Below are 24,643 nucleotides of genomic sequence, written 5' to 3' on the forward strand. Positions count from 1 at the left end.
AAAGACCGGTTCTTTCAAGCTCTTCTCTGTTCATCCATCTAATTATTTACATATCCCCCAAATCCTTCAACCGAACTTTAACTCACTGTTTTTTTTGGTTTTTTTTCTGAGGAAGTCCAGACATTGCTTCATTGACTTATCTTAACTGAATATTGATTGTTCCCTCAAGATGTTGTTCGCTAAAACACTCCTATCGCTCCTCCCTCTTTTACTCGTCGTCTCAGCCAAGCCGTTGAGGTTGAAGAGACAGGGTGGTCAGTGCCCTACCTTTGCTTTACAAGATTATGCGTGAGTTGTCTCCCTTCCCTTGTCTCTTCCATATCGTCCTTCACACAGCTGATGCATTGTCTCCTTCTCTTTTCCTCTTTCGCACGGGCTTGCTTGCTCAACAACTTCACTCCTACTCCTACTCGCTCGACCTCATACACCCTCCCCATCCACCATTCACCATCCCCTGTCCGATGTCCAGCGCATTCCAAATTTCCGATGGAGTCGCAGGAGACGCAGCGGCAGAGGCCAATGCGATCTTTGTAGATCCGTTTGATGGGTGTGATTTGTCTACGGTCGATGCGGATAGTCTGGATAATATGTCTGCTATGAGGGAGGTGAGTTTCGTATCTCCTCTCCATTCTTCTTCTGTTACGAACTATAGTATAAGTTAGTCGAGACTGACATGGGTTATTTTGTATAATGTCATTTAGGCCGCGGAAGACGCCGAGACGGAATTGTTCAATCCCCAGATCGACGCTGCTACGGGTGTTGAGGCCGATGCACTGCAGGTTGGAAAGATCAAGAATAAGTGAGCCAGGTCAATCTTACTCATAGTCTTACTTTGAGTGATCATGCTATATCAGTGGAGACTGACTGAAAGTAATTGGTTTCAACACTCGCAGGGTCCTCAAATTGACAGCGTTCAGCCAAGTACTCAATATCAAGATTGCTCAAGGGGACGATGCGAGTGTGACGAAGCTTGAGGAAGAGCAGGTGTGTATTCGGTCACTCATAATACTATATGGTGAAGGGAAGATAGGCAGGGTTAGCTGATCTGATGGTACCGGGTTCACAGGGCAAACTCACCAAGAACATTGCGACTGACGAGGCATCTGCCGGAGAGGCGTCTCAAGCTGCTGTAGGAGGTGGTGGTGCCAGTAATGCTGCTGCGGATACTGCAGATGAAGATGACGCTGCTGCAGATGACACTGCGGATGAAGTGGACGCTGCTGCGGATGATACCACATCCACGGATGATGAGGAGGAGGCTACTGCTTCTTCGTCTGCTGGTGGATCTACTTGTACTTGTGCGAATTAGTTGATAATACCATATACGCAATACTCTCTGAGTTGGTGTTAGTCAGTAACTACATCAAGTGACTCTCGGTCGATATTCAATGTTCAGCTCAAGATAAACAGTCATGCATTTTCTGTTCACCTCGATACTCTAGCATTCACCACGTGTATCAAGCCTAATTGGCTTAACTGAGATACTGTAACTGTAAATGATAAATTACCTATTACAGCATCTGATCGTCCGTTGTTCCGATGTTCCTGGATCCGGTAACTTGCATGTCTTTGACGAAGATCTTATTGTTCTCATTTCGATTGTCCCTGATAGACTCTGATAGACTCGTCTTTCCACCTCTTGCGTCAGTAGAGCACAGTACAATACAAGCCACCATGTGAGTCCGAGACATTAGAACAATAGACAAAATGAACATGAACATGAGCAAGACCATGGATATCAACTTGATTGTTCGTTCCAATGACTTTTGGTCTTGGGCCGAAAACCGAGGTATTGTTAGATTAGGGTGATCGGAGTGGGAGTTCTTAGTTCTTATTGTTCTCACCCAGTCTTTGGTTGACGAACAATAAAGATTCTTGCTTGGACGACTGATTCGGACGGATATACGTAGACGTTTCATCAACAATAAGAAGTAATTTATAAAACTGCTGGTCAGCTAGAGGAAGAGAGAGGACATCTTACTCCGTTTTATCAGCTATACGATGCGTCCTTCACCTTGATTGGCATCACAGCATGACCTACCTCCTCCTCCCGCTGCCTCCTCGTCCGAACTCTGTTTGGGATGTACCTCGCTCCCCCTCCCCTTCGCCCTCTCCGATCTTCCCAACCCACCCACAGGGAAATTTCGAAGACCCATTAGGAGAAGTGGGAAGTCCATTACTGGATTTGGACTACCCGTTCATCAAGGATGGGTTGGAAGTTTCGCTTGATATTCAGCTTGGGCAGGCGGGAGAGAAGAGCTCTTCGGAGCTGGATCTGGATTTCGGAGGAGATGATGTAGAAAGTCAAAGGTACGCACAAGCTTGGTTACTGTTGCTGTTACGATGAAACACGTCTTGGATTTATTGTTCTCGTGTGCTGATGTTTGTTTGTCTTGTGTCTGGACAACAAAGTAGTCATGAAGACAAATATGAAAATGAAGATGATTTGATTGTTGATGATCAATCATCATCATCCATTCCAACAATAAATGGAGATCAAAAGGAGGACGCACGGATCATCAATATCCACACACATACACCATCTTACTCTTACATCGATATACTCCCTCCTCGTCCTCCGGCTACCACACACAAGCACGAGCCATCCACGACAACTGTATCGATTCCTCTCCCTTTGATACTGAGATCACACACCAATCGACAAAGTGCAAGCTTCATCAACCTATTCTCACCATCATCGCTTGGGTCACGCAATAGCTATAGGAATAGCACCAACACAAGCATAAAAGTACTTGTACACCCGAACCTTAGGCCCAGACTCAAACGCACAACATCATCACCTCTTCCGCTAGCTACCATGTCATTCAAAACTCCCGAGGGTCAATCGTCCTTTGATTTCGGTGATGGTCATAACGCCAATGCCAACGGCAATACTTCACCTTGGAAGGGACTACGTAGAGCATTATCACTTGGATCTAGTAGTAGCGTCGGAAGTAAACGATCAACGATCAGGTCGTCAAGACAATTAAAGGGAACGGGCGCATGTACCCCTACCCCTACCCCTACCCCTATTAATCGCATCTACACTACCAATCAGGCTAGTAGTAGTAAAAGACATGATCAAATTCAATTCCAATCATCGGAGAACGATATACCCGATATCCATAGGAGTGCTGGTAGAGGTGTTCCATTTGAGGTTGATATCGAAGAGGAATGGCACAATAATATGGTAGTATGGAAGGAGGGTGAAAGTGATTTTCTCACATTAAAATCTAGCAAGAAAAGTAGTAACATCCCCAGTGGACCGAGCTCACCTTGTGACACGGATCGTTTCTCTTTCACTGGCTCAGGCTCATCCTCTGGCTCATTCCCTTTTGATTTCCCAAACCCACCTAATCGAGAAATCGAAATCAATTCAACTTCACCTTCTCATCTCGACTCTTCACCAACTGACCCTAACTTCCCTCTCCCCTCTCAATCAACCAACCACCCACATACACATACACATACACAAACACAAACACAAACACAAACACAAACACAAATACAAGATGAGAGTGGTAGGATAACCCCTATATCGATTGTCTCACTTTCATCTCAACCTGCTTATTGTCCCCCTTCACCTGCTTTGACACCTTCACCTCATCCCTCTTTCTCAAATTCTCCTATCCTTACCACTCCCGGTGTACGACCTTCTCCCGCTTCTTCCTTGAACTTGGAGAAACTCGAAGAGCGGGATGAAATCGAAATCGACGTTGATATAACACACACACCGACAAACGAGCACATAAAACAAAAACAAACACAACAGATTGAATCCTCTGGTTCTCCTCTCACGCCGTTGATACCGATAAACACTACCCCTCCTTCAAGCTCCACTCCTTCATTGTCTTTCCCATCAAGACTCATTACGACGTCAACAACTGTACCCACCTCTGTCCCAGCTGATAAACAAAACGAAAGCGGGAATCAGTTTGATAGAACAATAAGCACCAACGAAAATACCGATACAAATTTACAACCTCCTATTGTTCTTTCCACGCGCAACAACAACGACAAAGACAGAGACAACGATTCAATGCCGTTTGGACAGCAGCATCTAGCAAGTAGGGAAAGGGATTGGGCTTCCTACGATAATCAAGGTACGCATACTCTCTCCTTCTCTTTCTCTCTCTCTCTCCTTCCACTTCATCTACCTTTCATCACATTCTGTCATCACACTCTGTTTCCCCTTGCTTTGCATTACCGCATTTCCCTTCTCCTGCCATCCGCTCACACATCTCCCTCTCTCTTTGCAGACACACTTGACCCTCACCCACCACAGTCTGTCTCTGTCTCTGTATCAACCAAGGCTACACCGTACCAACATCACAAGGCTCAACCTTCCGTCCCTTACTCCACACGGACCACCTCTACCACCATCTCGGGTGGGCACAACTCGCGTTATTGTGGTGTTGACCCATTAGATATCTTATCGCCACCACCATCTTACGGCAATTTCTCCAACTCTTCCAGTAGCTCAAGGAGAAATTCGAAGTACACCGCATTCTCCGGATCGAGCGGAAGTTCCATCCTCTCATACTCCACTACCGACTCTTCTTCCTATCGAGGTCATAACCAACAGCAACATTGGCAGTTTGGTGGTCAACCTGATATCTCTACTGTCTTCGAGGAGGAAAACAGCGTTGATTTCAGTGAACAACCTTTGGAAGATCAGGATCAACAGAAGAAGGATCAATACGAGTTCGGCATCAAGAACACCGAGTCCAACCATCAGCGATTCCATACATTGAATTCTCAATCTTCATCTAACACATTGGTAAATCGACCACCTACCAAAGGGTACTTCTCAAGAGAAAGATCCGGAACCATCAACTCCCAGGCTGGAACTATCACATCCAACCATTCAGGTAAATCAGCAAATAGTAAATCTGCTCCTCATCCATTCGCCAACGCGGTCGTCCGACCCACTTCTCCAATCATACCTACCAGTAAATCGCATAACAACTTCCTGTCACCTCAACATTCCAAACGATCAGATTCGCTGCAACATCCCTCTTTGACCAGTTCAAGATCATCGCCCAACTTGGCAGAACAATACAAGATGTCGAAACCTGCTCATCAGCTTGCGCTGGTATCGACTGAAGATGATAGGGATGACGAGGAGACTTGTCCTGTTTGTGTGGAGAGTTTGAGTTTCACGTATAGGTTACCGGGGGAGAAACCGCATATCGTTCCTGAGTGTGGACATGCGCTGCATGAGGTGAGTCAGCTATGTGAAGTGAATTGATTTGAAGCTGATGGGTTCGAATAGGAATGTTTCGTTACTGTATATGGAGATGTGCCTCCCGAGGGATCGAAGAAGGTTTTGGGAGTTTGCGGTGTATGTAGACAGCCTATGAAAATGGCCGATGGCGCGACTAAGCGTGATAGTGAGTTAGGTCCTGTACGCCTTCCTCTGGTCACCAGCTGATTTTCTTGGTTCAGAATTGGCTGTTCTGATGGGTCAACCGGGTCAAAACGGTGCTCGTAAATCATCTCAATCCGCGCAATCAGCTCGATCCGTCGGTGGCAGAAATCAAAATACTTCACCCACTCCGTCCGATCCAAATGCAGATGACCCGGTCGAAAATGGCAACTCCACCTCTTCCCGTACCATGCACTCGGAATCCTCGCAACCCAAAGTTGTTGTCCCATCCATCTCCATCCGATCCGAGTTCCCTTCGATCGCCAAAGGTCATCGAAAAGGTAAACAAGTCATCACTGCTATGGTCACCGTCGAAGTCCCCTCAGCAGGTGATCGAGGTAAATACCCTACAAACCTACGACCACCAGGGATGTCAAGGTCTGTTTCAGCGGATGATCAATTCTCACCTCAACTCCCACCTTCACCTCGATCAGCTTCAGATTCTTCTGTAGTACATTCTACCGCTCGAAGTGGACCTGTCAGCACTCCCGATCCTTTCGCTCACGTCGTTCATGATCTCAAACATCGGGTAGTAGATTACAAGACTTCAGGACTGGATCAGCTTGGCTCATTACGATTATTTGACCTTCTTTGCGTAAGAAAGGGTCAGCTGATCAGAGAGTTTCATGTCTACCTCTTCCAGGAAGCTTTGATCTGCGTGTCCGAAGAGAAGAAGTCTGGGTTCAGAGGGATCTTCTCTTCCTCATCTTCGGTTCGAAGTGACCATTCCGGTGGATCGCATCATGGTCGAGGGGTACTCAAGCTCAAGGGGAGAATCTACGTCAGACACGTCAAGAAGGTCATCGACACTTCCGTTCAAGGTGAATTGAGTTTGACGATCACGATGGAAGATGAATCGCTCGATTCGTTCATCCTTTGCTTCAAGGATAGATCGAGCCACGAGACCTGGCGATCAACCATCAACCGTCTTCTCGAAGAAGTGAAAGGTGGTTCAAACAAAGCTTCAAGGTTGATGGGTCCATCCGGACCTCGATCTGCTAATGCCCCTTCGTCAGCCGGTGGCTCAGCATATGGAACGGGATTCGATATGGCATCGCCTTCCACAGCAGGATATGCAGTCACTCCTTCGACCTCGACATTTGCTCACAACGAGCCTTCCCCTGGCGACTTGGCATTCGAACAGCCTCTCGGACCGGTCCATACTCCTATCGATCTCGTTATTGTCCTTTCTCTTCCTGCTCCCTCTACAAACAACAGCCAACTACCTCTCAAAGTCAAACTCATGAAATCCTCTCTCGCATTCATCCTTGCCCTGCTCGGACCTAAAGATCGTATATCCTTGGTCACCTGTGAAATGGGTGTTAATGGTATCGTACGAAAAACGCCTTTCCTCTCGCCATGTCGATACGAATCTCGGAAACGCTTGGAAGCATTTGTGGAGACTCTTGGTAGTGGCCGAGATGGCAAAGATGAGTTCGAAGTTCAGGTTGGTCGTGAGGAACGATATGATGTAGTCACAGCTGTCAACGTGGCGTTAGATGTTGTTCTTCAACGAAAAGCCAAAAATCCCATCTCCGGTATGATTCTCGTCAGCGATACTTCCGACGTCATCAAGCGTGCTCAGATGGATCTAGTCACTGCTCGACTCGACGCTGCGAATGTTCCTGTTCACGCTTTGGGGTACGGTCGATCCCATGATCCATCACCTTTATGGATGATCTCGAACCACACGCACGGTACTTACACCTTCGTCAAGGAATGGTATCATCTTCGAGACTCTCTGGCTGGAGTGATTGGTGGATTGATGTCTATCGCTATGGATAACATGAAACTGCACCTTTCATGTCAGGAGAACGATTTCCACGTTACCAAAGTTTCGGGAACGACTCAAGCGGTAGTGTCCAAGAATGGTAAAGATGTGGATATCGAGTTGAGGGAACTACGTCATGGAGAAATCAGAGAGATATTGGTGGAACTTGATTTAGAAGGAGACGGTTCCAACGAACAGAGGTACTCGGGTGATGGATCAAGTGAATTTGGTCAGCTCGAATCGAACAAACCTGATGGTACGAGTCAACATGGATCGTCAATCCGAAAAGCACCTTCCTTCAACGTCGATAGAGGACTGGGACTTGACACCCTGTCAGTCGGGGATGCCAATGCCCTGAGAGACGTGGTGTATGAAGATGCTCTGATAGATGAGGTCCCAGTCGTAGAAGTCGATTGCTCGTTCCATGATCCCGGTGCTGGAAGATCGGTTGCCAGATTATCTCACCCCGTTCTATTGACAGTCGCCATCTTACCTCCCAATGCACCTCCTTCATCTACACCCGCAGACCCAATGATCGTCCGACGAAGGATGGAACTTCTAGCTAGCGATATGATCACCCGTGCGCTGCTCATTGCTTCCCGCAAGAACTTCACCCATGCCTCTAGGATATTGAGGGAGACCAAGAGGATCATAGATACTATTGTTGATGGACTTCGATTGCTTGTTAATAATGGAGGCGGAGGGAGGAGCAAGAGAGAGGCTCAGACGTTGTTTGCGATTGATGGGTTGATGGGTACGATACAGGATTTGGATGGGTTGTTGGACGGTTTGGAAGAGCATAAGGAGCTGTTTGAGAGGGATCATAGGAATTATAGTGCTCAGCAGGTGAGTTAGCTATTTCACATTACTGCATGTTTGAGTCACCATGACGATATTGCTTCGTCTTTCATTCATTGGTATATTTGATGTACCAAGGGGATCACCACTGATAATTATGATTACATTAGGCCGGGGTACTTCGTGCTCAGAGAAGTTGGACGACTAGAACACCCACGGAACGAACTTACTGTACGAAAGAGATCGGAGAGATAATCAGTCTTAGTGGAGAGTGGCAGGGGAGAAGTTGATATACCTGTTTGAGAATAGTGGAAGACACGAGCACGGGGGATGAATGCTGTTGTTTTGACGAGAATGAAATGAACGTGTGAAGGAAATTTGTACATACATAGCTTATTTATTCCATATTTTCATATTTTATCATTCATAAACATCTTGGGTTTTGCTTTTGTATGGGGTTATGGAATTCTATCTGCTTGATATGCATGAGAGAATGAAACGTAGAGTGAAGTATGCAGATAGTAACATGAAATCGGGCGCCCCGTTAAGACTTCATCGCAATGGATTTACATGTCCAATTGTTGTACGAGTTTTGATGTGCGGCATCCATCGCGATAATTCGAGCAATAGACCAAGGCTGGGAGTACCTGTAGGTACGATGTGTGATCTGATCATTGCTCTCGTCATAAGGCATAAAGCGTCAGACGCTCACCACAAATAGTGGATCTGCACATCACTAGGAATTATCGTAGTGAATCCTAATCATTTTTGGAGGGCCAATGACTAGCACAATCTTCCATGAACTCTTCGCGGGCAAGGAGCAGACGAGGCCCAACGCAACGTCTGATGTGTCGAGAACTGTACGATGCAGCCTAGTGGCCTCTCTGACTTTCCAAATTGTCTTCGATGGTCGGGACGTCTCAGATTTTTTCTGGGCTTTCTCCTGCGGCGAAGCGTGTCGTGTGTCAGACACTGGTTCTTTCTCGATGTTGGACCGAGACTGAGAGTCGACTTCGCCAGATACATAGGGAAGCACTTCAGCCTCACCATTCATCAGGCCGAAGACGATCGAAAGATGAGGAAGCCAATTTTGAAAGGACTTTTTTGTGCCTCCCTTCTTCCGATTGTTTCAGATCCAATCCTTTGTGAGATGCGAAGGTGCGAGTACGACTCGATTATACACTGGAGTAGGGGTCGTCGGGGAATGGTCACTCTCATTGGTCTCATGACACCCAACAGGATCCACCGTATATGAACCTCCTATTTAGACATTCATTTCCTCCCCTTAAGTTCGACTCAGTCTTTGACCATCATCCTTGGCGTACTAACACAGCGACCAGTTGCACATTCATCTATCAGAATTCCTCAACTAGCATCGACAGAGAAACACACTACAGTTTTTTACATTTATCCCAATGACCTCGATCTCGATAGGGCCTTTTCCTCTGGACCTAGCCCCAGCCGCTTTCCGAGAGAGACTTGAAAAAGAAATCGGAGCTCGTAAGCTGACCAATGCCTTAGAGGGTCATGCAGTATACAGTGGAACTGCTTGGCAAAGGCTTCATGCAGGCTGTCAAAACTATGTCGACGAAGTCACTAAGAGACTCTGTAAGTTGGCTGAGTCTGGAAATAACGCTCAGAAGTTTGCGCTCGACTTCGCGCACGAACACTTGTCCACACTTCCTTTTTCGGAGCAAGATTGCTCAGTCCATTGGCAGAAGTATATTGCAAACGAGATGCTCAAAAAGGCGCCCCGAAGAAGACCTGAGGACGGGGATTGGCTCGATGATATCAATATAGAAGCGGCCATGATGGCTTATCAAGAATGTGAGACTATCTGGAAGAACATGAATTTTGGAGGGACAGCCCATTCCAATGATGGATTCTCCCCTTCAAAGGCTATTGGTATCACTACCTATGATTGGGAGGCCATGCCTAATGAATCGGTAATACAACAGGACAAAGAGACCATCGACTCAACGATCAAAGGACTGGTAAATGAGATTGATGCGCTCAAGACCAAGGCCCACCAGGCCCGCGGGACTGCCTTGGAAGCTTCTGAAGATGATCGGGTGGAGATTGCTAGCAAAGAATACGAGTTGTACAAATTAAGAGCTAAAAAGGACCTCTTGCAGTAGATCGTCAATCTGGGAGTTGATAGCATCGGTAGACCAAAGATCAGCTCGGTACATAACATAGGGCGTGATTTGATGCACGTGTTGAGTCAAGGAGTCGAACTACAAAACGAGACCAGATCCGTCGTGGGTTTCCGAGCTCGCAATGGCTTATTCACCAAATGGGCCTAATTGCCTTGGTCTTCGTGCGTGCGCGAAGGGCTTGGCGTCTCATGTCATGCCAGTCTCAGGAAGTGATCAATGAGCAATTTCGTTCCTTACTATGTTTCCAACTCGCTACCGCGGTGTAAGGATCCAGACTTTTTCAAGAGACAAGGTAGGGAGAAGGGCAAAGTCAAACTCCATATAGTTCATTGCCTTTCCCTTGTCCACCACGAAGATTGTATCCTTTGTTCGCCCTGACGAACCCTTGAATTTGGTCCACTGATCTGTATCACAACTCCAACATTCTCCTTTTATTTACGAGAGTGTCTCATTTCGGGCATGCCATATATACATTGGTACACTGATCTGAGCGTCTCCTTTCTTGCTGTGGAGCGTGACAAGGCCCGGATTAGGCCTCTGCGTCAGTGATATTCCTTCAGACCTTCTCCTGACCAGGATCCGAAGCGATCGCTTTTGTTGCACTGCTATAACTGAGACTTCTGCAAGACCCAACCGAGCTTATGCTTCGGCCTGACATTGGAAGTACTCTCCCTCCCGGATATATACAGACAGGGGTTTTTGCCACTGGCATTTCTGAGACTTCCTCATCACTTCCATATAGTATCGACAATCGAGCAGTTACTATACCTTGGTTCTGTCCCAGACTTTCACAATCATCTAGCCACGCTTTGATACCACCAACAGATATGACTATCATCACTGAACCTGCTCTCCCTGTCTTTCGTTTGGACCAGGCTTCGGAGGAATTTCAATCTACCTTTTCATTTCTCAGCGGCCATCACGGACGTCGAGGTCCCACGCAAGATGAGTCGGGATCTGTCTAGCGGGAACTCCTTTCGTATTGTAAATTTTACTCGGACCACCACAACTCCATGCTTTGTGACTCACAAGTGCCAGGATGGCTTGAGTTCCTCTACCAATGGGATAATTGGGTGAGGCGTCCTGAAACGGATCAAGAGAAAACTATCTCATGGCAGAACACCAAGGGGGATTATCTTGCAGAAAGAGATTTAGAAGAGAACGGAAAATTTCACCACCTCAACGAGGCTTATGACGGAGCGAAGAGCGCTTATGACAGGTTCTACCCCGAAGGAATGACAAAGTCGGACGAGGGGATGACACCATCATTAGCTATAGGCATAGCGACCTGCGCGTGGCCACCAACTCATGAGAGCACAGAGACTCTTGATCGAGATTACTTCGAAAAAGCTAAAAAAAGCAATGACTTTGATTTGGTATTACTACAACGCCGAGTCAAGAAACTCAGCAATCCCGATTATTCCTATGCCCGTTATGGAGACGAAGAAAATATTAGTACACGTTACAATGAGAGGGAAAGCCACTTTACGTGGATGCAGTGGGCCCTAGATCAAGCGAGAGCGAGGAAACACTTCCTGGATTGTTTTGAACCGACAGATTAGAAAGTCATTGTGGTGACGTTCTCTTGATAGGAAATTGCGTAAGCGCGTCGCCTAGACAGAACAATACTCCACCATGATCTTTTCTTCCTTTCATCTAGGGCTTCTTATCTTCTTTCAACGATAAGCGATCTACCCATGTCATGTCCTGCCGGTTGTGATACCGTCGGTGTCTCCGAATGCATGTTTTTCTTCGTTATTGGACAGGAGGCTTTCCGAGTGGAACGGCATTGCCCGGACGTGCTGCTCCACCCTGTTGTCGGATATGATCACAGTATGCCTTGACCTGCTGAAAGTCTCTGATGCCTTCCCATTGCTACATCTTTCATGGAAAAGGTGATGATTGCCTTGGTGAAGGTACCTTAGGGAACAAATCTGCGTGAGCGTCGAGCCTGCGCATTCGCATTTCCTCCTACTGGTCTCATCGAAATGGGACGGCTTCCAAGTATCTCATCCACCTTCAAGAGAGACGTTTGATTTTCGCATCGCAATGGCGGAAAGAGTTGCATTTAATGCTCGTACAGCGAATTGTAAGACCATACATCCTTTGTGGCAGAATGAGCGTTTCATAATTTGGCACCTTCTTACTTTTTGTGCACTGCTTTCAGAATGGACAACGAGCGTTCTCTCCAAGGTACAGTGTGACTCTTGTGATTCAGGTATGATATACGCCTGGAAATTCTGAACTCCGCCCCGGGCAGAGCGAAAAGCTGGATGTGGCGAAACTTCGGTACGCCATACATATGTAAAATTTTGCATTGACCTTCGTACATCATCACTATTCTGCCTTCTGACCGCTTCAAATATATGTATATAAGTACACCTGAACCCTCATTGATTGTCATCTCGAGACTACATTAGGATTTTGCCACCACCGGTCCTGCTTCTGCTCACAACGACAAATTATGTCGCTAGCCCCTTGTGACAGCTTCAGTCCCTTGAGACTAGATCAAGCTCCCGATACATTCAAATCCGAGCTATTAAGCCAAATCATGAATCGAACAGCCACCAGACTCAAACAAGGTCGTTCGTCCTATACAGGCTACAGACCCTGGCACATCCTTCAAACGGGAAGTGAGGTCTTCGCCGATAAGCTCTCAGAGGGGCTTTGCAACTTATCCAAAAACCGCGGTGGCGAAACTATAATCTCCCAACTTGAGATAGAGTATAAGCACCTCACGCAGCTGGAAACAGACCACACGATCGCCTGGCAAGATCACCTTGGACACCAAATCCCACTGATGGATAGGGAAAACAAGCCGACTACGAAATTGGTGAATAATTCACTAACCCAGTGTAAGGTCGAATGGGATAAACTGGATATCAAGGGTACTGTCAGAACACGAGGCGAATGCACACCTTCATTGGCTATTGGGATGTCCACTTGTGATTGGGATCAGGAACCCGATGCTTCGTTTATACGAGATAGGAAAGAGACCATCGGGTCAAACATCAAGCAAGCGGAGGGAGAGCTTCGCGAACTCAACAGTAGGTTGGCGACAAGTCAGGGCTCTGAGGAGCTGGTCAATCTCATTTGGTGGAAGAGATACGAGTTGGATAGGCTTAAAGCTAGTGAATATCTCTTGAACCATTTTGAGGTCATCTCTTGAGTTGATGCACTGTCTTTGTCTAGATAAGTTTTCACAGCACTGCATACTGAGGACTGCTACTCGTTTGCCACGGCAGTGAATTTCGTGCACCCACAAGTGACATCAATCGGAGAAGCACTGCTGAAACGTGTTCGATAGATTGACCTCAAAGGTTCCTCTCTCCAAGACTTGAGGATGATGTACTGTAGCTTCTCAGTATGATGCTCGTGAAAGAAGAAATCTTATAACCTGACACAGATAGGATGGTGACATAATTCGACGTACAGTACATCCTTTGTGGATTTTCGTGAGCTTCTGTTCTTCCTGGTACATACTTGGCGTGATACATACAGAGGTGTACATTCAGTCAGGTTTCAGTATATATCGAGGCAATGTAGGATCAATCCTCATTGTTTCCTTCTTCCTCATCCCAATCTTCATACGTATCAGATCATATCACACAAATTGCTCGTTCTGACTTGTAGCATATCAACATGGCACAGCAACCGACTACAGCGCCAAACTCAAGTGGTGCGTCCGCCGTTGGTCATCCAGGTGAGTAGTCATATCTGAGAGTCGCTTTCCAGTCGCTCTGGACTGAACCTATTCTTGATGTCCGCTCATACATGGCACTCATTGGTGAAGGCATCGCCACTCTAGATCGCCACACCTCTTCACCCACGATGAATGTCGACACCGCATCTGCCTCCAATGGCTCAGCTGAGTGCTCTAACAACAGTCGACACAGTCCATTCCGACTTGACAAGACTTCGAAGGCCTTCCGAGAGGCATTGGCCCGTAATATCTCCAAGCGCATGGCGGAAGATGCTCAAGCCGATCGTCCACTAAATACTCCGTGGCAGAAACTTAACCCTGCCAGTAAGTGTCTCAGCGATTACATCACGCTTGAGGCGATCCAACGTTCCCTTACCAGTGGGGACAAGACGTTTGAAGACGTTGAACAGAAGTACTCTGAAGAGCTCAAGTCGAAGGGATCAGGAGAGATCACCGACCAAGAGGCCACTGTGCTTTGGCAAAGTATATTGGGTGCTTATATCATCGCGGCCTCTGGTTCTAATGAAGTGACACAGGCACACGAAGATGCCAAGGAGAGCTGGAAAGACTGGTCTCCGCTGGGGTTGCATCACGTCTATCCCGGATCGGGGCCGGATCCCTGCACGATATATGGGATTTCGACGTACGATCGCAACGGGGCATTCAGAGGCGAAGAGGCTAATACACACAAAGTTGATACCCAAAAACGGATCGAAAGAGGGTCACGCGAGATTGAAAAGCAGTTGTTTCTTGAGACAGAAGTGCCGGGATACTTTGATCAAGAGAAGCTTGATCAGATGAAGTATGACATGGATAGGGAGAGGTCGAAATGGCATCTTTTCCATCAGTTCTTGCCTGGTGGCGGAGGTTCCTCTCATTAGTGCGTTATTGGTTCCACAAATCATGCTTGGGAAAGACACCTTTAATTATTTTATGGATTTGTGGATGATTTGCTGTGGATATAGTGGGTCTCATAGTATCAGTGGTAGTGGGATAGCTCAAACACGATTAGATGGATATAGTTTGATTTTCCAATGACTTTTGATTGAATTCCTGATTGCTCCTGATGCATCTTCTGTGTGTTCATCAACCGCGACTTTTTACTAGACCACGTATGTGTATATCGTACCTCATTTCACATCTTCCATCTACGGCCATAGAACTCGGAAAAACGCCGCATCCCGTCAGCTCTGCGAAGCTTAAGCCGAGTATCGCTCGATTAGTACCAAAGTAGGGGACCATTTGGGAATCCGGGGTGCTGTAGGTACGGTTTTGTTTTTGACTATGAAGCTCAGATGATTGGAAGAACGCTGACTGTGTGATTGAGGGGTGATAGAATATGTGAATCCGTATGGGGAATCACGCCAACGAGTACAAAGGATGCATTTGCGTTATAGACATAATTTATATCGTGAGTCATACAAGTTCCAGTAGTGGCGATCCCTGATTCCTCAATGCGATTTCAGGTCACTGTCCTACCATAAATGACCTTTATCGGAATACCTACATCGTTCCTTCCAACCTTCTGATATCCGCTTCTCCCCTTTCCTTGATTCTTTCCAAGAAGGCTTGATATAAAGTATGACTAAATTCGGCTGATCGGACGTGAGGAACTATCATATCTGTCCGTTCGTAAGATGCCATAAGCACCAAGTTGTTGCTCAGCGGTTCCTTTGTGATGAAGTGAGACCAGTGTACCAATGAATAAACGATATCAGCGATTTGACGAACATATCGTTTCTCGTTATCTAGTTGAATGGGTGAAAGGATCGTATCGGGAGGGTAGACGAGTTCAATCCGTATCTGATACAAGTTCTTGAGCTTCTTCACATCCTTGCGGATCGGTATTGTGAAAGGCGTATCTTCGACGTTGTTTTGAAGATCGGATTCAGATGTGGGCTGTCTCCTGAATGCTATGAGGAGGGTGAACAGTTCCTGCAGTTGATCCCATTCAACTTTCCTGTAGAATTCTTCGAAGGCAATTCCGGTTGTCGCGTATGTCTCTGGCTCGACAGAGAACACCTCGAGCTTATTCCCTATCAGATTCACCAACTCGGGCAAAGTCAAATCGAAGGTTTTCAGAGAGAGGACCTTTGGCGTGTCGAACCTCTCTTTCACTAATTCCGAAAACATATCGACGAGATAATGGGTGGGTAATGGTAAATAGAGAAGGTTCAGCGAGCTGGGACCATGTCCATAGAATCGGATTCGTTCGAGCAACTTGCTTTTGTACAATGGGTACAGTGACTCTTGAACCGTCCAGTCCAGTCCAGCAGATATCGTAAGATTTCGTACGATCTTGAACGATTTCGGTAATCCCACGGGAGCCTTGATTGGTTCGGTAGGATTCCAAGGTAGACATTCATGACAGCTATAGTCGAAAGTGTATTCTGGCTTTCCGTCATCATTGATCGAGCGCTTGAGACGCTTGGATTGGTAGATGATCTGTTCGAGGTTGGGACAATGCTCGAATAGCTTTACCCAGTTTGCAGGTCGGGCGGAAAGATTGGATGTGTGCAGGATGATGATTTCGATGCTGGATCGATATAAGGCTTTTCGCTCCTTTGATGATATAGAGTTGAAAGATGATTAGTTGAAGGTCTGTGCTGCGTTGAAGAGGCCTATACAACTCACGTTGGATCTGCATCGTCTCATCAATTCCTCGTATTTCCTCTGAGTGCAAGACTTGAAGATACGTCTGATCATAGGTTCAAAAAACGATTTGGACACCAAAGATAACTTTGACCAGATTTCGGGTGACACGCCAGAAATGATGGCATCTTGTAGTTCTGGTATAGCCCAGACCCTTTCGCCTGCTGAGGGTTGCATGTTCATGGTGGAACCTTGATCTAGCGTTGATGATGGTTCTTCTAGTCATGAATAGATGGACCGGTATGACGATGATCCGGCGAGTTCCGCCAAGGTCTGCTCAAGCTAGCTGGCAAGTAGATCGTGTGAGCTAATTCGTTGATTCTAATGAAAGAAAGAAACAACGGCGAGATTCGGATTACATGGATAATACAAGCAAATCAAGGTCAGAGAAGAGGTTTATGTGTGATGTGACACGTTTACCCCGGTGTGCATGTGTTTGGGACTACTACTATGTACTGATTGTGTGGTAAGAGGTCAATGCACACGACCATGCACTCATACACACACAGCTTCAGATTACCTGGAAAAATCATATGTACAGTACTATTATGTACTATTATTATATGGTGGAGTAGTACACCGTCGGATCCGGATCATACATACGCTATACTAGTAGGTTTATTTCCTTTTCTGGTTATTTTGTAGTGATAATGCTTATTTTACCCTGAAATGGTTGCTCATAATAACAGAGTCCACGGTTGAAAATTATCATTAATTGGCACCATCCATTCCAATTCAACCGCAAGAAAAGCACATCATACATACTAGCAGTAACTCCTTCGTTCACTTTCAATCTCTTACCGCTATACATCGTATATTAAAGCCCATCTGAATAGCTCTACCTATCACCCAGCATATCTGTGGGTCAACACCCTCGACCAGCTAGACACATACACTACTCGCTACAGCTCAAGCTCTTGCTCTGGCTCGGCTAAAATTTTATCTTAAACAGCTCCCCCCTCACCACCTTTCAATGTTTGCTCAGCTTAAACCAACTTTCTTCAATCATTCAACTGTATTTAAGAATCCAAGGAAAGCCACCACTTCGCAAGATAAACCCGTCAAACTACACACAAAAGAATTACATCTGCTGTTGATCAACCAGAACCACTACAAGATACCCAAACAAGTTTGAGTTAGCTGGTCATTGAGTTGAAACGTCAAATGCCCAGCGCTCATTCCACTTCTCATAAAAAGGGTGGGGTAAAGGGTGAGTCCATACCTTCCTTCTTGCCTGCTGTTCTATTCTCGTCTCTCCGTTCTCTTTGTTCAACGCCATAGCTCGTTTAGAGTTCAGTACCTCTGCTCTCTCTTCCCACACTCATTTCCAAGGGTCCTTTGGGATTGAGATCTTGACATAAACAAGTGTAAACATAACATACCCATGAGCTAACGAGATATCCCTGTACTAGCTCATGCCGCCTCGCCCAACCTATCCAATCAATCTCCTTTACCCAGACTCAAACTGAAAATACGCAACAACTCCCCTTCTGCCTCTACCTCCACTTCATCCTCTTCCAAAGCCATACGCTCAAGACCAACACATTCCAAACATATCCTATCTGACGATTCTTCCTCCGACCTGACACCTCCCGAGGAGGAGGACGATGATGATAATGACGAAGATTATAACGAAAACATGATTACTCCTCGTAAAGGTTTGCACAAGAATCGTCAATCTCCATCTATCATCATAAATACTCAGGTAACAACACCAACCAAGAAACCCAATGCGAATGAGAAGAAGAAAAGTGGTTCTACCACTAACAACAAGAAGGGAAAGATAAAAACGGAAGGGAAGAAGAAACATCCCTCATCTACTGTCAAACCTACAACAACCGCTGGTAGTAGTACGACCAAAACGACTGGCCCACCAAGTAGAGAGAAGAAGAAAGCTATAAAGCTAGAAGAGGTAGAAAGGAGAAGAGCTAGAGATGCTAAGTTCGACGTGGACCTTGATACCACATATGGAGGTGATATAGTGAGTCGAGTCATGATGTAGATCTACAAACCTGCATGCCAGAACTAACGTTACTCGATGATTTCCAGACACCCACGCCGACCTTGCCTTATCACGATGATGGAGTCTCATCGTACGGCGACGACGAATCTGACCTCGGCGACCTCACCGAAGACGAACTTACCGGTCTACCTGTGGCGTTCGTCGGCCATGAGATTGAAGATCTGAACTACGGTGCCGGACATGATGCGGATGTAGAAGGTCAGGGGGTAAACTTCTGGGACGACTCGTCAAGCGATGAGGATGAAGAGGAGGTGAGTGATCGTCTATCAACCTTAACAGGCTTTCGATCATATACCCCTTTCTTCTTCACCGGTGCTATCTTCCCTGCTTGCCTACTTCTTCGACAGTGCAGTCCTTTGCTGACTTTGGATCTCTCCAGGTATACATCAATCAACTGTCCGGATCCGAAATCGACGCGCTATCCCAGTCTTCCGTCGATGGGATGTCCGATGACTCGATGTCTGACTCCGATTTCGGCTCAAGCTCCGACGATGGCCTTGACGAATTCGGCTTCCCCATTCCCAGCGCCTCGCTCTTCCCCATCAACGAAGAGACAGATACTGCTGAAGGTGCGGATCCCGGTCTCGTACTTATGGAGAATTGGGATGGTCAATTTGTCCTCGTCCAGCCCCGACATGAACGCTCACGCTCTCGACATCGTGGTGACAAAGGTTCTCGCACGGCGGGATCTGTCAGTGGCAGTACAGTCATATCTGGGACCGACCAGGCTGCTCTATTGATCGACCCTGATGCGGATGATGGGGAATTCGACACGGATGAGGATTCGTACTGGTCTGGTCAGAGTGATGAAGATAATGGAGGAGATACTACCGACTCAATGGCTGAGGAGGATATGCCAATGTTGGACAGTCCAACTTTGAACGAATTGATGGAAGCTCAAATGGCAGAAGCCGTCTTGCGGATGGCGGTGGAGAACGGAGAGATGCCCCCACTGGATGCCGGACCTTCAATCACGGTCACCGATCCAACCGGTCTCGACGCTCATACTCCTGCTCTCTCAACCACTTCTTCTGCTGGACCCATCCCTGGTCCTTCGTCTGCGGCTGTACCACAGACTCCCGCTCCTCAAGGTCCAGTCATGGGTACTTTCCACCCTACCACCGATGATCCAGCTCAGCATGCCGTGATAGACGGTACAGGTGGAGATACCAAATCACCTTTCACCCATCGAAGGCGATCACGCCGTAATCGAGATGTCGCTTCTGTCGCCTCGAGCAAGAGGTCTCAAGAGGAAAGGAAACGCAAGAACTCTACGGCCACCAATGATCCATTCTCTCCTGCATCGACCCATGCTGTATTCGGATTGAACAAGAAGGCAAGATATTCCTCCATACCTGGTCATCCGAGGTATGTCGCGGCCAGAAGAGCGGCCGAAGCGTTGTGCGACCCACAAGACCGAGAGACAACCCCTACCGATTCGGACGAGGCGTTCTCGCTTGAAGACATGTTGGAAACTTCGGTCCTGATGCACGAGCTGGAAGAACATCAGAATGGGAACGAACATGATGGACATGATCAGGATGCCGAACATCTCAGGCATATGATCAGATTCGATAGAGTAGGCGTATCCACCTACCTAAGGAGAAACTTCGGTTCATCTGGGATAATCGATCCGGCTCAGGTCCCACCGACTGGGAATGGGACTGCCCCGAGCGGGTATGTGGGAGGTCACTTGGATGATACGTTGGTTGGACCTATGGGCGGGAGGTTGTTGATCTCGCCTGTACTTGGGCCAACTAGTTATCAAGCCAAGAGAGAAAAGAAGAAGAAGCGCAAGGCGACGATCCCTTCGTCACATCACCATCATCACCATCACCAGCAGCAGCCGCACCAACCAATCGAAAATGGACTTGCGAATGGGATGCCAGCTTTGCAGATATAGCTAGCTTGAAGATAAATTCCATATGGAATTGTCAAGTCTCGCTTTCTCAGGATCACCTCGTCGATTTTTCTTTCTCCTCAACACCAAATATCATTGTACAAAACCAAACCAAAATTAACCAAGCATTTTCTTTACCCAATTCATCACCCTCCTTCCCTTGATCAAACATCCAGTATAAACAATACCTCGCCTCCTCTTTTCGTTTGCCATGTACATGTTCCTGGCTACTCGCATTTTGCTTGCTTTGCTTCGCTTTGCTCTGCTCGGTTTAGGTTTCGGAAGATTAGTAAGATTGGTTCTGCTCAATTTGTGATATAAATGCAATGCAAATACAGTATATATATATGTCTATGTGTGTGTTATATTCGGGTCTTCATGCATTACGCATTGGATTGTTTACTTTAAAAACAATCACCTCGATCTGCATCGACAATACAGGTAGTGGATGTGGCATTTACCCACGAATCGATCAAAGTTGAGGTGCGAGGTAAGTTATATCCGCAACGGTCCGAGTCAAGGGTCGGTAAAGATGGTGAAAAGCAGAACAGAGTTGGAGGTATTGTGAGTCCGTTCGTCCGTTTGACGACATAAGAACAGAACAGAACACGCATAACTCGTACTTCACGCAAGTGATTTTGGTGGGGTTATGGTTTTATGAGAGAAACGTTGAGATATGATATTGTATTGTACACCAAGTCACCTCGATTTCATCGTGGTCGTGGTATCTACTAAATGCCGGCTTCGCATCTGGCTTTGATATAAAGAGACCTTATCATGATATAGTCGTTTCGTTTCGATGCATGTATAGACACAGGTAATAAAATATGATTCTACAACAAAAGGGAAACGGAAACCATACTCGATACCTCTTGCTTCTCTTCCCTCGGGCGTGAACGAATAGTCACCTCATCTTGTATTCTACCTGTGTATTATCGCTACCGTAACCATTCTTGCCCATTCAATTTGATTGGCACCGCTATCTACCACCCTAATTGTCAATACCCATCTACCCATCTACCTCAAACAAACACCTCACGCCTCCAAAATCCCCATCTCCCTCCATTTCTCACTCAACTCAGCTACCCCCTGACCCATCCCCTGATTAGTCATCAGATCCTTCATCACGAGAATGTCAAATTCCTTCCCAAACGCCAGGAAATGCGCAAAGAGGGAATTGAAGTGAGCCTCGATGGAGAGATGTAAGATCTGTTCGAAGTGCTGGTGGTACAGGTGCGCGAAGATTCGGAAGAGGTGCTTGTAGATGTGTTTGGCGGTGTAGGCGAATGAGTTTGGGAAGTCTCGGCCTGTTGGGGAGATTGGATATTGGTTGTAATGAGATGGTATTGATGGGTAGGTCATGCGATGAATAGTGTTATAGTCAGCCTATAATACATTTTAAGCTTGCGTTATACTCCGACTCACCCGACTTGGTGGGGAATACATTCTCATCGTCCAACAACTTTTGCAACCATGACATTACGAAATCGATATATGTAGGTGCGGGGAGAGATACCAATCGTTGATTTTGATCTGGCCAGAGGAAATTGAGGCTGCGAGTCAACCATAGATGTGTCAGCAGATATCAGTTGGGGTTATGGATTCTCGATGGGGCATGATCAAGGTTGACCTGTACGAGAATGAGTGGGATGATACTTCGAGGGGGGTAACAGGAATAATCGATACTCACGTAGGTCCAGCTGACATGGTAGGACAATTCTGCAAAGTGCAGAAATCCGTCAAAGCGCCGTAGAAGTGATTGAGATTATGGTAGAAATCGAATACTGCGGTCATCATAGCCCAATCAGCTTTAGCTCCTTGTTCCAAAGCCGAATGTTGAGCGTATCCAGATCCAAGCATATTGCCCATAATTCTTTCAACATGTGCAGACGAGACACTATCACACTTACAGTTCACCGCAACCCACTCATTCACATCAACATACTTAGGCGGAGCCACGATAGTCTTAAAGCTCCCTTTGACCAACGCAGCTTTAACGAACGGTTGACACAAGTATAAAGGCTTTGGCTGGGGTGATCCGGACGATAAGGGGTTTTGGGTGAACTCTGCGCCGGGGGATGGAAGGGGTTCGAAGAATCCTGTTTGGGAGGTTGGGGTGTTGAGTGGGGATCGCTTGGGGGCTCGAAGACGGCTATGATGTGGGAGGTGTATCAGTACTGAGGCAGGATAGGATCGGATGATAGGTTGTACGTGTCACTGTCACCTTGACGTGTCGATAGTAGAGGTAGATCAAAGAGGAAAGGTAGAAGGAAAGAAACACCTGCTCACCCTATGGAGTTGAGGAATCCTGACATGATATTTAGTTGGATCTACCAATATACGTGTGAGATGTGAGATGAAAGATAGACTGCCTGAGCCTTTGAGAGTGTCTAGAATTGTCGAGATAGATGCGAAGGTGAACGAGATGATTGGAGCCGTAGTGTATAATTTGGTCGCTGTGGTCTTAGTCGTTGAGAATGAGAATGAGAATGCAGACAAGGACAAGGACAAGGACAAGAAGATGATGGGATCCAAGCGCGTCACCGTTGTCTTTGTCTTTCAACCGCGGTTCGAATATAGCTTATACGAGTACATCACTTAACACACCCTCATTCACCTACCAAGTTCATACAAGTAGCAGTGATCTTGGCCCTCGTACTGTCAGACATTGTTATTGCATCAAAGTCAATCAAGTCAACCCTCTCATCCCATCATTACCGCTTCTTTGGCATCGTCAACTGCTCAAGGGGAAAGGGGATTCGATCAAAATGGTGTATATCAAGAACTGGACAGATTTCGAGACTGTAAATTCCCTTCTTCCTATGCAAGCTCATCGATATTGCTCGTCTGACGTGTTTTATGACTGCGGTGGGATAGGCAACGACAGATCTATACGCACGATCACCATCCAAGGTGAGCTTAGGTGCTATCAATCAGCTGCTGGCAGAGATCCGCTCATGGGATATAGCTGATATCCTCGAGAATTTGAATTTTAGGTCAGGTATTGCGTCAAGTTCGTACCGAAATCTGGACAGCTGGTATTGAAAGTGACTGATGATGTCAAGGTGAGTCGAGTGTCCGAGTGAGAGATGTTCCTTCTTTTCTTTGAGCATCAATGCGTTCCCACCTTGCCTTGACAGGAGAGGCATCCTGTCGCTGCCTCACTCCAATTGACCAGTTCCATCTCGAATCTACACCTACACCATATTTCCAGTCCGACCCTGTAGGGAATCCATCAACTCCCAAAATGTCATCACCATCAACTTCCACCAAAACAATCAGCTGACCAGAAGTCCTGTAATTTCCAGTGCATAAAATACAAATCCCACTCCTCAATAATCCTCAACCGATTCGAATCCCTCAATCTCCGCCTACTCACTCAAATGTCCAACACCCGCCCGAAACGACCCATACCGACCTTATCGGGGGGGAGTGGGCTAGGTACACCCGCTGCAGAGACGCCAGAGAGGGGAGGTACGCCTGCGCCAGAGGAGAGTGTGGTTAATGATAAGTCACAGGGTGGGCAGAATACGAAGACCGGAGGAGGGGGAGGCAAGAAGAAGAAGAAGGGGAAGAAGTAGGAGGGTGTAGGGAGATGATAGTTTGATTGTTCATATAATGCATTTTCATTCATGGTTGTACACCTACTATTATCTTCTTGTCGCTTGATAATCGTCAGTTCTCAACGAGAGATTAATACAACGAGCAATCAACTTATCGCTTGTCGTGCTTCTTCCTCTTCAGTGTGTTCAGCACCGTGGTTGAGTACCTGGTAATTAGTGATTGGAAATGTGGTTTTCAGCTTCAGCTATGCAATCGACATCCTTGTTGCACAAATCATAGATGCCTTTTGGGTTCTTGCAGTGCAATGTCCCATGATACCTGAGAACGGAACGGTAGGAAGCGAGAAACAAAAAATGGCAAAGCCAAAATGGCTTCTTATGCTTGACAATCGCGCTTCCTCATGCCGACGAGAAGTGTACTGCAAGCGTATTACACTATCATGTCATGTCCAGGTAGAATAAATTGTGAATTGTCCATTTGATTCATGTCAAAACAAGAACATGGAAACAAAAGAAAAGGTATTTATCCAAAGTGAAGGAACGAGACTATAATGAACGAACGACTGAGATATGGTATTGGTATATATCAAGTCAAGAGCTGAAATTTACTATTGAGACGGAGACGGAAAAAAAGATCCCTCGCTAC

The 24,643-nt window shown here is 46.6% G+C and overlaps 10 protein-coding genes and 1 non-coding gene across 11 annotated transcripts; 9 read left to right on the plus strand and 2 right to left on the minus strand.

Moving 5' to 3' along the window:
- Nucleotides 1–169: 169 nt before the first annotated feature.
- I302_101345 (uncharacterized protein) lies at nt 170–1,309 on the plus strand (the record flags this gene model as incomplete). The annotated part of the gene is made up of 5 exons (XM_019186733.1): nt 170–288; nt 470–605; nt 702–799; nt 894–984; nt 1,067–1,309. 5 exons carry the CDS (start codon nt 170–172, stop codon nt 1,307–1,309), a joined length of 687 nt encoding a protein of 228 aa, XP_019049611.1.
- Nucleotides 1,310–2,032: 723 nt separating this feature from the next.
- I302_101346 (uncharacterized protein) lies at nt 2,033–8,287 on the plus strand (the record flags this gene model as incomplete). The annotated part of the gene is made up of 6 exons (XM_065869276.1): nt 2,033–2,310; nt 2,773–4,103; nt 4,260–5,224; nt 5,276–5,393; nt 5,449–8,045; nt 8,168–8,287. The coding sequence occupies 6 exons, from the start codon at nt 2,033–2,035 to the stop codon at nt 8,285–8,287; spliced, it is 5,409 nt and encodes a 1,802-aa protein (XP_065725348.1).
- Nucleotides 8,288–9,412: 1,125 nt separating this feature from the next.
- On the plus strand, nt 9,413–10,135 carry I302_101347 (uncharacterized protein; the record flags this gene model as incomplete). Its single annotated transcript, XM_019186735.1, has 1 exon — nt 9,413–10,135. One exon carries the CDS (start codon nt 9,413–9,415, stop codon nt 10,133–10,135), a length of 723 nt encoding a protein of 240 aa, XP_019049613.1.
- A 1,034-nt stretch (nt 10,136–11,169) lies between these two features.
- Nucleotides 11,170–11,718, plus strand: I302_101348 (uncharacterized protein; the record flags this gene model as incomplete). Its single annotated transcript, XM_019186736.1, has 1 exon — nt 11,170–11,718. The coding sequence occupies one exon, from the start codon at nt 11,170–11,172 to the stop codon at nt 11,716–11,718; it is 549 nt and encodes a 182-aa protein (XP_019049614.1).
- A 902-nt stretch (nt 11,719–12,620) lies between these two features.
- On the plus strand, nt 12,621–13,325 carry I302_101349 (uncharacterized protein; the record flags this gene model as incomplete). Its single annotated transcript, XM_019186737.1, has 1 exon — nt 12,621–13,325. The coding sequence occupies one exon, from the start codon at nt 12,621–12,623 to the stop codon at nt 13,323–13,325; it is 705 nt and encodes a 234-aa protein (XP_019049615.1).
- A 473-nt stretch (nt 13,326–13,798) lies between these two features.
- On the plus strand, nt 13,799–14,740 carry I302_101350 (uncharacterized protein; the record flags this gene model as incomplete). Its single annotated transcript, XM_019186738.1, has 2 exons — nt 13,799–13,859; nt 13,950–14,740. 2 exons carry the CDS (start codon nt 13,799–13,801, stop codon nt 14,738–14,740), a joined length of 852 nt encoding a protein of 283 aa, XP_019049616.1.
- A 268-nt stretch (nt 14,741–15,008) lies between these two features.
- I302_101351 lies at nt 15,009–15,125 on the plus strand. The gene has a single exon (XR_002021995.2). It is a non-coding gene; the product is annotated as a 5S ribosomal RNA (ribosomal RNA).
- Nucleotides 15,126–15,362: 237 nt separating this feature from the next.
- On the minus strand, nt 15,363–16,694 carry I302_101352 (uncharacterized protein; the record flags this gene model as incomplete). The annotated part of the gene is made up of 2 exons (XM_019186739.1): nt 15,363–16,421; nt 16,494–16,694. 2 exons carry the CDS (start codon nt 16,692–16,694, stop codon nt 15,363–15,365), a joined length of 1,260 nt encoding a protein of 419 aa, XP_019049617.1.
- A 981-nt stretch (nt 16,695–17,675) lies between these two features.
- I302_101353 (uncharacterized protein) lies at nt 17,676–20,437 on the plus strand (the record flags this gene model as incomplete). Its single annotated transcript, XM_019186740.1, has 4 exons — nt 17,676–17,721; nt 17,924–18,492; nt 18,561–18,785; nt 18,914–20,437. 4 exons carry the CDS (start codon nt 17,676–17,678, stop codon nt 20,435–20,437), a joined length of 2,364 nt encoding a protein of 787 aa, XP_019049618.1.
- A 1,032-nt stretch (nt 20,438–21,469) lies between these two features.
- On the minus strand, nt 21,470–22,749 carry I302_101354 (uncharacterized protein; the record flags this gene model as incomplete). The annotated part of the gene is made up of 5 exons (XM_019186741.1): nt 21,470–21,741; nt 21,860–21,987; nt 22,125–22,218; nt 22,345–22,586; nt 22,724–22,749. The coding sequence occupies 5 exons, from the start codon at nt 22,747–22,749 to the stop codon at nt 21,470–21,472; spliced, it is 762 nt and encodes a 253-aa protein (XP_019049619.1).
- Nucleotides 22,750–23,202: 453 nt separating this feature from the next.
- I302_101355 (uncharacterized protein) lies at nt 23,203–24,015 on the plus strand (the record flags this gene model as incomplete). The annotated part of the gene is made up of 4 exons (XM_019186742.1): nt 23,203–23,238; nt 23,312–23,347; nt 23,431–23,499; nt 23,743–24,015. The coding sequence occupies 4 exons, from the start codon at nt 23,203–23,205 to the stop codon at nt 24,013–24,015; spliced, it is 414 nt and encodes a 137-aa protein (XP_019049620.1).
- Nucleotides 24,016–24,643: the final 628 nt, after the last annotated feature.

This window comes from Kwoniella bestiolae, chromosome 1 (assembly GCF_000512585.2).
Source record: "Kwoniella bestiolae CBS 10118 chromosome 1, complete sequence".
Lineage (NCBI taxonomy): Eukaryota > Fungi > Basidiomycota > Tremellomycetes > Tremellales > Cryptococcaceae > Kwoniella > Kwoniella bestiolae.